Genomic DNA, 11,415 nt, shown 5'->3' with positions numbered 1-11,415 from the left:
TAGAAACCAGACACAACTACTTGGTGAGACTCTGTGTTTTTACAGTGTGCTGCTTGTCGGGGCTCATCAGAAGTGAGTTACGGTTCTGTTTGTGTTGAGTTCTGTGAAGCGTGAGAAGATGGTGGAGGTCGTCAGCTCTAAAGGTCAAGGCGGCGCGGCGACGCGTGACGCCGATGACAGCAGCAAACCAGCCGCAAGCGACGCCGGCTGAGCCTCAGATGGAGAGAAACGTTTCCTCTGCAGACGACTCAACGGGTCGCTGTCAGAGTCATCAAATGCATTTTCATCTAAAGGTAAAGACAACCTGTCTAATATTAATTAAAGGTTTGTGATTTGATTAATCCATCAGGAGATCTGCTGTGCCTTTTGAAATGCTACATATTTCCCCTGGTTATTCTTTATGCTGTCTTATATGCATTAACATTAAACTCCTGTATAAACTTCATAAGTTTTATTTGGAAAAATGTTTGGGAAAGTTTCTCTTCTGATTAAAACATGTTGTTCTTTAGTTTTGGAATTAATTTTTTAGGATTAAAAAAAAAGAAGAAACATACGAGAATTTGCACCTAACTTTATATCTCCGTTTGCTTAACATCATTTTTAAACATTAAAAAAAAATTATGTGATCAGTTAATATTAATACACACAAATTGGAACCACAGAATATTTACTTAAAACAATAACATGTATTTATATTTACACATTAAACCAACTGAGTGACGACGCTCCATGAACATTTATTTCACATTTTTATTAGAGGTTTGCAAACTATTTGTGTCCATTTCACTGTGCAGAAAGATCCTATTTAATGGCATTTGAGGAAAAATAAATTAAGCAAATGGATTAAATCATTTAGATCATTTTTTACAATAATCTTTCAGATTAGCTCAGCATAAGAAACTATTCTTTGTCCCAAGTGTCATGTTTTATCTACTGAATGACATTACTGCCCTCTAGTGGTGAACAACTCCCACTTCCATTTTATGATTAGTTTACGTTCAGTTGTATTTTTCAGTTTATACAGTAAATGTTACAGTTTCTAAAGTAAAATGCAGATGCTGTTATTTTTTAAACAGCCAATTGTTCCTTTTCCCACAATTTATATGTCCATATTTCTATGCTTTGCTTTGGAACAGATTGTGTCTGGTTCCCAAATCTCTTCCATGCCACAAAATAAAGTTAATATAAGTATTTCGAGTTTTACTCACATTTTTTAAACACAATTATTTAGCATGTGTTGCAGCAGCCTGAGGGACTGCAGGGCTCACTGTTCGGTCAGCTGAGTTTGTTCAGTGTCACATGGTCGACATATTAGCTCAAGAAAAGAAAAAAAATGAAAAAACTTTGATCAAACATGCAATGGTACAACACTCTGGATGTAGTCGTGGTTTTCTGCATGTTTTCTCGAGTATCTGGATGGTTTTTCACGTCAGAATGACACAAACAGAACAAGAAATGTGTTTTTGTTATCGCTAATGTAATAATAATAATAATAATAATAATAATAATAATAATAATAATAATAATAATAATAATAACTGGACTGACAAAAAAGGTCTAGTCAAAGTCTGAACTTAAACCTGGTTGAGATGATGTGACATTCACGTAAAAAAAAACTTCAAATGTGGCAGAAATAAAGAAATTTTGCAAAAAGAGTGGATCAAGCGTCATCTACAGTGATGTCAGATATTTTTACCACAATGAAAAAAAAAAAAGAACGGAGCTCCATCTTAAAAAACAAAAACGGTCTCATATAACTGAACTAAGTTCCTCAAACTTACTTTATTCACATTTGTTTCACATGACAACTCAATAAACTTTGCATATTTACTAAGATGAACGTAACTTGACGACTCCTTTTTTTTAAAAGTTGTTTTAACTGTTTTCTTTTTTCAGTGCATGTTGCTGATATTTTTGGAGTGATTTTGGGGGGCATGATGGCGATCAGCATCCCTCCCTGCATCCCCCTCACATCAGGACCGCTCCGCATGCTGAGGAGGCTTCAACCCGCGTTCCCGCTGCACAACACCACGCGCCGCCATCTTGGCTGCTCCACCTCCAGGAGGAGCGGAGGGCTGAGACCCGCAGCGGAGACCCGCACGGCGCCACAGAAGCGCAGAAGGACATACGATCCCGCACGGTGAGTCATGAATGTTCAATGTGAGCTGCTGGGATTTCTGTGTGACTTGTGACGCGCTCGCTTCGGGTTTTGCCCCTGCGGATCGTCACCTGTTGGGATGCAGCATCGACGGTTTGTGCAATTTAAAATTTGTTACGGTTGAAGCAATTTATTTTTATTTTAGTTTAGTTTTTTTGAAAGACGCAAGCAAAAAGTCCGCAGAAATCGCGTTTATCGACACGTTTGTTCCTTCATTAGAGAAGAACAACGATCAGCCACAGCGGTTACATCATACTGCTGCAGGTGCATCACACCTGACAGGGTATGGCAGGCGGTTGTAGTATATAATCACAACACGCTTCAACCTCAAATGGCCTTTCTTGGTAAAAACGGATGTGAAATTACTAAATTATACGGATCTGAATTAAGTAATTGTGACATCATTGTTGGACTTTCAGGATTTAAGAAAGAACATGCAGTAGTTGGGTTCTGCTTTCAGTCAGTGGTGTTCAAAGTGTGGCTCGGGGACCAGTCGTGGCTCTTGGAGTGATTCCGTCAGGGTCTAACCGCCATTTCTTTTTAGTTTATTTAGGGCAGGATAAAGTCATGTGAACAAGGAAAATAGAGGAGAAGCTGTTTATGGTTTCATATCCATGCTTGTTTTTTGCTTTTATATTAATAAAACTAATTTTAAAATACACTGCTCAAAAAAATAAAGTAAACACTTAAGTAAACACTTAAGTGTTCCCTTTATTTTTTTTAGCAGTATATATAGATATTTATAAATATTTTATAAAAAAATATTAATTAATAAATAAATGTTTTATTTATTTTATAAATAAAAGTCTTATGTGCATCGTATATACAGATAATTCCTTATAATAAGGCTTCTCATATTCAAATTTCTTTTGTATTTCTATTATTTAATTATGCTTTGCGTTGTTATGCATTTTAGTTGATATGGTACACTTTTCATGTATCTTGTGTCATTTATGGTGTTGTTTTAATTTTGTTTTCAATGTAAAACAGTCTGCAACATTTGTTTAAAAATGAACTATACAAATAAAGTATTATTATTATTATTATTATTATTATTATTATTATTATTATTATTATTATTATGATTATTATTATTATTATTATTATTATTATTATTATTATTATTATTATTATTATCATTATTATTATTATTATTATTTGTGTGGGTTAAGGACCACAACTGAACATCTGAATATTTGAGGCTCTCTCGAAAAATGCTTATAACTGTTTATATTGTTTGAAAAGGGCAAATTTTCCACAAATAGTTTGGAATAAATGTGTGATCAGGTGACTGTAGAGCCTGAGCCATTCAGTCAAACATGTTCGTATTGCTCATGCTTTTCTGTCCGTTTTGTTTCAGGCCCAGCGCCTCCCTCTCCCCTTCCCCCTGTGCTGAGGCGGCGGCGGCGCTGAGACGATGTTTTATGCCCACTTCGTTCTCAGCAAACGTGGGCCGCTGGCCAAAATCTGGCTGGCGGCCCACTGGGACAAGAAGCTGACCAAGGCTCATGTGTTTGAGTGCAACCTGGAGAGCAGCGTGGAGAGCATCATCTCACCAAAAGTGATTTATTTATTGCCTCTTCATTACGCCAATAATGGGCTTAAAGGAAGACTTTTGTCTGTAGTTTCAAATTTTGTATAAAATTGGGTCTCAACTCGAAGTTTTACTTTAAGATGAATGTTTTCTGTCAGTCAAGTTAGCAAATTCCTCCACAACAATGTCAAAGGCAGATGCTGCCCCCTGGTGGCGATATGGCTAAAAAAATAAAATCTCAGATTTTTTAAATACCAGATCCGATTTTAATCCATTTTTTTCTTGCTTATTGCTTTCTAAAAAAAAAAGAATGGCAGAAAATATCTTCAGAAAGTGGCTTTTATTTCAATCACCCATTCTGTGAGTCGCAATACTGAGTATTAGGGCTTAATTACGAGAATATAGTCATAAAGTAGCAGAATTTAAAATAACAAATTAATAATCAATCTTTTTTTGCTAATTTTCCATGTTGGGGTTCACTTAAAATTACTTCATTCTTTCAATATTACTTTATTCTGTAATATCAACAGTTTATTATTGTATTATTTTGACTTTATTCCTGTATTACTACAAACAAATTCTTATGATATTATAACTTTAATATTGTAAAAATATAATAAAAAATGCAAATCTGACCCTAATATTTTGTCACAGAGTTGATGTGAATTCAAAGTCCAAATAAACAGAAGGTGTACAACACGCTTGTGAAACAAGATGGCCGCCATCGGTGTTCTGACATCGTTCAGTTATTGATGGAAGAAAAAATATATATTTTTCCAAAAATTACATTTTCGAAAAACAAAAATCTGAAAACAATTTATCCCCCCAGGTCGAGTTTGAGGTTGGTTTTGATAACTTTTTGAATGAAATGATTTGAAAACTGCTTCTTGTTTTTGCTAACACGATGTTTGCCTGTTAATAAAAGGTTTTTGTTTCTGTTATTTATGACTTTGGGGTTTTTTCTGTATTTTTTTCTCAGGTGAAGATGGCTCTACGGACGTCGGGACACCTGCTGCTGGGTGTGGTGAGGATCTACCACAGAAAGGCAAAGTACCTGCTGGCTGACTGTAACGAGGCTTTCATCAAGATCAAGATGGCGTTCAGACCAGGTGCGCCATCTTGTGTTACCATCGGTTTCCTCCTGTAACGTCACAGCTTCAGGTGCTGCGTTTCCTCGGCCGTCACATTTCAAAACTTTGGGTTTTTTTGGTGTGTAGGAGTCGTGGATCTTCCAGAGGAGAACAGAGAGGCGGCTTACAACGCGATCACGCTACCGGAGGAGTTTCACGACTTCGACCAGCCGCTACCAGACCTAGAGTGAGTCCGCCGGGTTCTAGGACAAGATCATCCAACCATCGGTCGGTCTGCCCATCCGTCCGTCCATCCATCCATATATTGGTTTGTCCATCCATCCGTCCGTCCATCCATCCATCCATCCATCCATCCATCCATCCATCCATCCATCCATCCATCCATCCATCCATCCATCCATCCATCCATCCATCCATCCATCCATCCATCCATTGGTTTGTCCATCCATCCATCCATCCATCCATCCATCCATCCATCCATCCATCCATCCATCCATCCATCCATCCATCCATCCATCCATCCATTGGTTTGTCCATCCATCCATCCATCCATCCATCCATCCATCCATCCATCCATCCATCCATCCATCCATCCATCCATCCATCCATCCATCCATCCATCCATCCATTGGTTTGTCCATCCATCCATCCATCCATCCATCCATCCATCCATCCATCCATCCATCCATCCATCCATCCATCCATCCATCCATCCATTGGTTTGTCCATCCATCCATCCATCCATCCATCCATCCATCCATCCATCCATCCATCCATCCATCCATCCATCCATCCATCCATCGGTTTAACCATCCATCTAACCAGCCAGCAAATCCCCCCATAATTTCCTATTCTGTTAATTTTGCATTAAATTTCTTGTTTTGATCAAAAGTGCAGGATAATCTTGAGCTATGAGACAAGAGAGTCTAATTTAAAAGCTCCACATTAAAGTATCTGAGTGCCTGTAAGAGTTTCTGCTGCTTAAATCAAAGGTGGCAACAGGAATGTTTGGTGATGCGTTTTCAACAGTGACATCGATGTGGCTCAGCAGTTCAACCTGAACCAGAGCAGAGTGGAAGAAATCACCATGAGGGAGGAGGTGGGCAACCTCACGCTGCTGCAAGACAACGACTTCGGTACGCGCTTTCATTTTCAGACCAGTCAGAGACACGCCCAAAGACGGGACGGGGGGATTGATGGCGTTGGGCTTTTCTGTCTCGCAGCCGACTTTGGCATGGACGACCGTGAGATGATGAGAGAGGAGAGCGCGTTTGAGGTGGACATCATGGGTTCGTCGGCCTCCAACCTGCTGCTGGAGGCGGAGGGCGGAGCTAATCAGATGGCGGACAAGTCCAATCACCTGGAGTACAACGAGCAGTACAAGGATGACTTCGGAGACAATCCCCTGGAGAGCAACGAGGGCGGGATGCTTGGTACTAAAGCAGAGAATCCTTAGTGGATTATACTATTTGTGTTATAAAAAATATTAAAACTATTATTTATTTTTGTATTTTGATGTAGTTGACAAGCTGCTAAGCAACGAGGATGGAGGTGGCATATTTGACGACCCTCCTGCCATCAGTGAGGGCGTGATGATGCCTCAGGACAACGGGGAGGATGAGGACGACTTTGACGCCCTGTCAGGTCCGTTTCACAAACAGAACCTCACTCGCAGACGTTAGGGTCTCGTTTTGGAGACTGAAAGATTGCAAACCTAAGGAGAAATTCATACTGCAGAATAAAAAAAAGTTGATGTGCAGCTTAGTTTAATGGAAATCTAACAATATGAAACAAACTCCAGCAGTTCAGTCAAGAGGAGAAATTTGTTTGAAATTGAGAAAATTCACCATTAAGTCAAATTCCTGCCCCCAGTTTTTCACTTTAGAAAACCCAGTTAAAGCTGTACTGGAGAATAATCCTGGAATAATGGAAAAAATGCTTCAAAAAACCCACCAACAAATGATTAGAATGAGTGTACGTGGCTGTAAGTGTATGCAAACCAGCTGCGTCTGGTCTCATTGTCAGCCGGAGCCCCGGACAGTCCGGACTCGGGCCCAACAGAACCGGCGCCGGCCATGACGGACCAGCAGGAGCAAACGGCTCTGGCTCACAATGAGGAGGAAACCTTCGCTCTGGAGCCCATCGACATCACAGGTGAAATTCGAAACAAGCGTTGAATGTCGGTCCGTGTTCTGCAGACCCGGTCTAGAGTCGGGTAACATCGGGTTTCCAATCGGTTCCTGCAGTGAAGGAGACCAAGGCGAAGCGAAAGAGGAAGCTGATCGTGGACAGCGTGAAGGAGCTGGACAGCAAAACCATCCGAGCGCAGCTTTCCGACTACTCCGACATCGTCACAACCCTGGATTTGGCTCCTCCCACCAAGAAGCTGATGATGTGGAAGGAGACCGGAGGAGTGGAGAAGCTCTTCTCCCTGCCGGCTCAGCCGCTCTGGAACGCCCGGCTGCTGAAGGTACGGGACGGAAACTCCGGGACGGTCAGAGGCGTTCTTCTTTTAAAACGCCACCTTCACTCTAGATGTTCACAAGATGTCTGACGCCGCTGGTCCCGGATGAGCTGAGGAAGAGGAGGAAAGGCGGGGAGGCGGACAGTCTGGACGAGTTCCTGAAGGATCTGGAGAACCCGGAGGTGCCGAGGGAGGAAGCAGCAGCGGCTCATCAGCAGAGAGACATCATGGGTAGGAAACTGGATTTGAACACATCCAGTTTGTTTTCGGGTCATTGGGAACAAGCAGACGACGCAAAAAGTATACTCAAGTAAAAGTAGCACAACTTCAACATACTTTCACTAAGTAGTACTCAAGAAATATATTTCGTAAAAGTACTGAGCAACGACAACATAGAGTCACATTAAGAAAAACAAAAAACTAAATTACAAGAACGAAGTTGGACGACTTGATTCTCGTATTAGTTTTGGCTTTATTGCCATGTGACTTTATTCTTATGTTATTATGAGTTTATTTTTGTAATTTTATTTTTTGAATTTAACTAACCAAACCATCAGTCATTTAGTATTTAAAAATTACATCATCAGATGGACCAACATACCAAGTTATGTTGAAAGTTTGGTATTTCAAAGACCAAAATGAAAACAATTCATAAGAATTACAGAGTAACAAAATCAGGCAAATAAAAAAAAAATCCCAAATCAGTTTCTTTCAATATAAAACTCATAAAAATTTAACAAAAACTGAAGGTTTGTGTCTGGTGAATTTTTTTGTTCTCCATTCAGTATCCAGAAATTTTACTCAGGTAAAAGAAGCTATACTTCATAATAAAGTTATTCAAGTAAAAGTAGAAGTACAGCGTAGTAAAACTACTTGCAAGAGTTTTTTTTCCCAAAAAAAGTTACTTAAGTAAATGTAGCTACATAATAACTACAACAAAGTACTGGTAAGAAAACGTCATATGGGAATAAAGTCAAAATAATACGAGAATAATGTCATGATAATATGAAGCTAAAGTCATAATATTACAAGAGCAAAATCTTAATAATATGAGAATAAAGTCATATGAGAATAAAGTCATATGAGAATAAAGCTGTAATAATATAAGAATAAAGTTGTAATAATATGAGAATAAAGTTGTAATACTATGACTTTATTCTCGTAATATTTTTATTAGCGTGGCCCTAATACTCCATCCTAACCAACCAACTCTGGAACAGTTTTTTGTTTTGCTTTTTGTGTGAAATGCTGCTTGGATTATAGTTTCAGTTCTCAAACATATTAATAAGAAGATGAAATGGACGACGTTAATTCTTCCCGAAGCAAGAATAAAGCCGTTTCCCCCTCTGTTTTTGATTACATTTGGCCTCCGCCCAGACCAGACCATCATGGAGGAGGCCAACGCGCTGCAGACCTCGGCGGTGGAGGGCAGCAGGACGACGCTGGACGAAGCCGCCATGCCTCCACCGTCCTCTCAAAGAGGCCTGAAGCGCAAATCCCAGGACTCAGATCCGACCCTCCCTGTAGGTTCACTCTGGGTTTTGTTCATTGCAACTGCGCTGCCTCCTCTGATCCTCCTAAATCCAGACAGGAAACCTGGACGAGCAGCAGCAGCAGCAGCAGGGACCAGACGCCGCTGCCTCTCAGCAACTGGAAGCCGCCGCGGTGAATTTGCCCCCGGAGGACGCCGCCGCTAACATCAGCCAGCTAATAGAGCTGGACTTACTCGCCGACAAGGACAAGAAGAAGAACGACAACGACTCTGAAGAAGAGGTGACAGGAAAAATGTTTTTACTTACGTCTCTTTAGTTTGTAGCTTGGATTTAAGATGGTTTTGTTGCGACAGGAGGAGGAGGCGCAGGGAGGAGAGCAGGACCAGGAGGAGAGGAGGTGGAACAAGAGAACCCAGCAGATGCTTCACGGCCTGCAGGTACGAAACACGCAGCACGAGTTAGAGGTCGGCTTTTATCGTCTACCTCAACAAATAAGGTACATTTATCTACGATGGCATGTTACGGCCACTGTAGATAGAAAATACAAACACACAGAGGGGTAAATTTATGCCAAAAATCTCAAATTTACTTGAAAAAATTCATGGAAATTTCCAAGTTTGAAAAGTTGAACCTTTTCTACAACAAAAACTTGTACATTTCTGAGTTTTAAAAGTAAAACATTTTTGTTTTTCCAACTTTTTCTAAAAAATTTCTGAGATTAATCTCAAACTTTGAACTTTTTTTCATGACTCTCTAAACTTAAAAATTTCCAAATTCTTTTGAAAAATCTTCTAAGATTAATTTCAAAATTTCTATTTTTTTTCTGGCAGATTTTCAACATTTCAAGCTCAGAATTGTTTTTCTTTTCCTTTTTTTTCAAAATCAAATTAAAATCAACATTTATTTGTTTTTTGGCAGAAAGGTGCTCATTTTTTACAGCGACCCAAACACGCCATCATATTACTCCACTTCCACATATTTTTGAACCAGAACCCAGACCAGGGAATCTGACCCTTTCTCCTCATTTTTTTATTTTTATTTGACCACTTGGTTCATTCTGTGTAGCAAACACCGAACATTCAGGTAATCTTTAAGTGTGGAAACAGAAAAAAAAAAAACATGGCAAGTAACTCCCAAAGGTTTTCATCCCAATAATCATGGAGGCCAGTTATAATCAGCATTATGTGACGGCAGTTTTACTCTCTTACATCACAGAGGGTGATGGCCAAAACCGGAGCCCAGTCGGTCAGCCTGTTGGACCTGTGCAGGAACAACAACAGAAAGCAGGCGGCGGCCAAGTTCTACAGCTTCCTGGTTCTGAAGAAGCAGCAGGCGGTGGAGCTGGTCCAGGAGGAGCCGTACAGCGACATTGTTGCGACGCCGGGACCTCGTTTCCACGTCATCTAGAACGAGGCTGCCAGAGCAGCAACGCAGAAAGAAACACTCTGCTCCGACGGCCATGTTTGTTTTCATTTCACTGAAGTCTTTCTGATTTGTTGTTTCATTTATGTTTAATTTCTGCCAGCAGAAGTGGAGAAAAATATCCAAAGAGTTATTTGCTTTGAAAAAAATATATCTAGACCAGAAAAGTATATTAAAATGAACTTATTTTGCACTTATCAAATTCCACCATCAGTCTGTGATCGTCTAGCTGTCAGAAACTGGTATTTGTTGTAATCCTGTGTGCACAGAATGCAACGTGCACCTAATAAGTTTTGTATTTGTCTTCAGAATATCACAGAATAGTAACAAAACTTCGTTATGGGTAATGAAACCATGAGTTGACTGGAACACCTGCATGCCGTCTCCAGAAACAAACGTCGTGCTGCTTTAGGATTTCATCCCTTCACCTTCTACGGACGATAATTTAGCAGCTAATTCAGTGTTCTGCTGTATTATCACGCAGTGTTGTTTGTACGCCAGATATAACTTCTTTTATACGTGAAAGTAGATTTAATATTTACTCGTGACTTGACCACAAAGCAGCAGATCACCAGATTTCTGCTTCCCGTTCAGTTAAATCAGCGTAATCTACTGTTTTTTAGATGCACTTCCTCCACTCCAGCTGACTGTGTCAATGTCTGAGCACGTTGTGTATTTAAAAATATGTAATTTCATTTTGTAAAAACGCAAAGACAAATCATCAAAGTGCTGCAGGTGTTGTCTAGAAGCACTTTAAAGTCAGACTGGTTTATGAGCTACAAAAAAGAAAAAAAGAAAAAACGATTTTTCAAAATAAAAACAAGACCAGTGTGAAAAATTACAAAGTCCAATTTATCTTCTGACTGGAAAAGAAGAAATTTGTTATCAGTGGATTTATATTAGAAAATATGAAGTTAGAAAGGTTTATGGAACGAACGATTCCACCATCCATCCAGTTTTCTAACCATTAATTTGTCATCATTCCGGCGTTTAAAGGGGACACATTATGCAAAACTCTCATTTTTATACTTCTATTTGGGCCTAGAGCAGTAAACTGTCATGTAACAGAAGCATGTTTTCTGATTGCTGGTTCAATACAAACAAGTTACAGAATTACATGTTTAATTTATGGCTGAGTTGGAAAAATTACATTCACTTTGGCCCTCAAGTCTGTTTGACGTGATTTTGGCCCATGTGATAAAAAGTTTGGATGTATGCAAATGGTCTCAATACAAACATCGCATTTGGCCTGT

At 39.7% G+C, this 11,415-nt stretch overlaps 1 protein-coding gene across 1 annotated transcript; it reads left to right on the top strand.

Annotated features, from left to right (window-relative positions):
• Positions 1 to 2,026: 2,026 nt before the first annotated feature.
• Positions 2,027 to 11,330, top strand: rad21b (RAD21 cohesin complex component b). The gene is made up of 14 exons (XM_008422750.3): positions 2,027 to 2,140; positions 3,519 to 3,719; positions 4,672 to 4,801; positions 4,910 to 5,009; positions 5,813 to 5,919; positions 6,007 to 6,216; positions 6,305 to 6,427; positions 6,809 to 6,937; positions 7,030 to 7,253; positions 7,319 to 7,478; positions 8,625 to 8,770; positions 8,835 to 9,020; positions 9,094 to 9,177; positions 9,956 to 11,330. The coding sequence occupies exons 2-14, from the start codon at positions 3,576 to 3,578 to the stop codon at positions 10,145 to 10,147; spliced, it is 1,935 nt and encodes a 644-aa protein (XP_008420972.1). The 5' UTR covers positions 2,027 to 2,140; positions 3,519 to 3,575; the 3' UTR covers positions 10,148 to 11,330.
• The last annotated feature ends 85 nt before the right edge of the window (positions 11,331 to 11,415 follow it).

Source organism: Poecilia reticulata, chromosome 11 (genome assembly GCF_904066995.2).
Source record: "Poecilia reticulata chromosome 11, P_reticulata-male-v2, whole genome shotgun sequence".
Taxonomy (NCBI): Eukaryota; Metazoa; Chordata; class Actinopteri; order Cyprinodontiformes; family Poeciliidae; genus Poecilia; species Poecilia reticulata.
This window is presented reverse-complemented; position numbering and strand designations above follow the sequence as displayed.

Bases quoted from the DNA above. Each gene is read 5' to 3' on its own strand.
- rad21b (XM_008422750.3), top strand. From the start codon at position 3,576: ATGTTTTATGCCCACTTCGTTCTCAGCAAACGTGGGCCGCTGGCCAAA. The intron at 5,010-5,812 runs GTGAGTCCGCCG...CGTTTTCAACAG, and splicing joins CAGCCGCTACCAGACCTAGA to TGACATCGATGTGGCTCAGC. The intron at 8,771-8,834 runs GTAGGTTCACTC...TCCTAAATCCAG, and splicing joins ACTCAGATCCGACCCTCCCT to ACAGGAAACCTGGACGAGCA.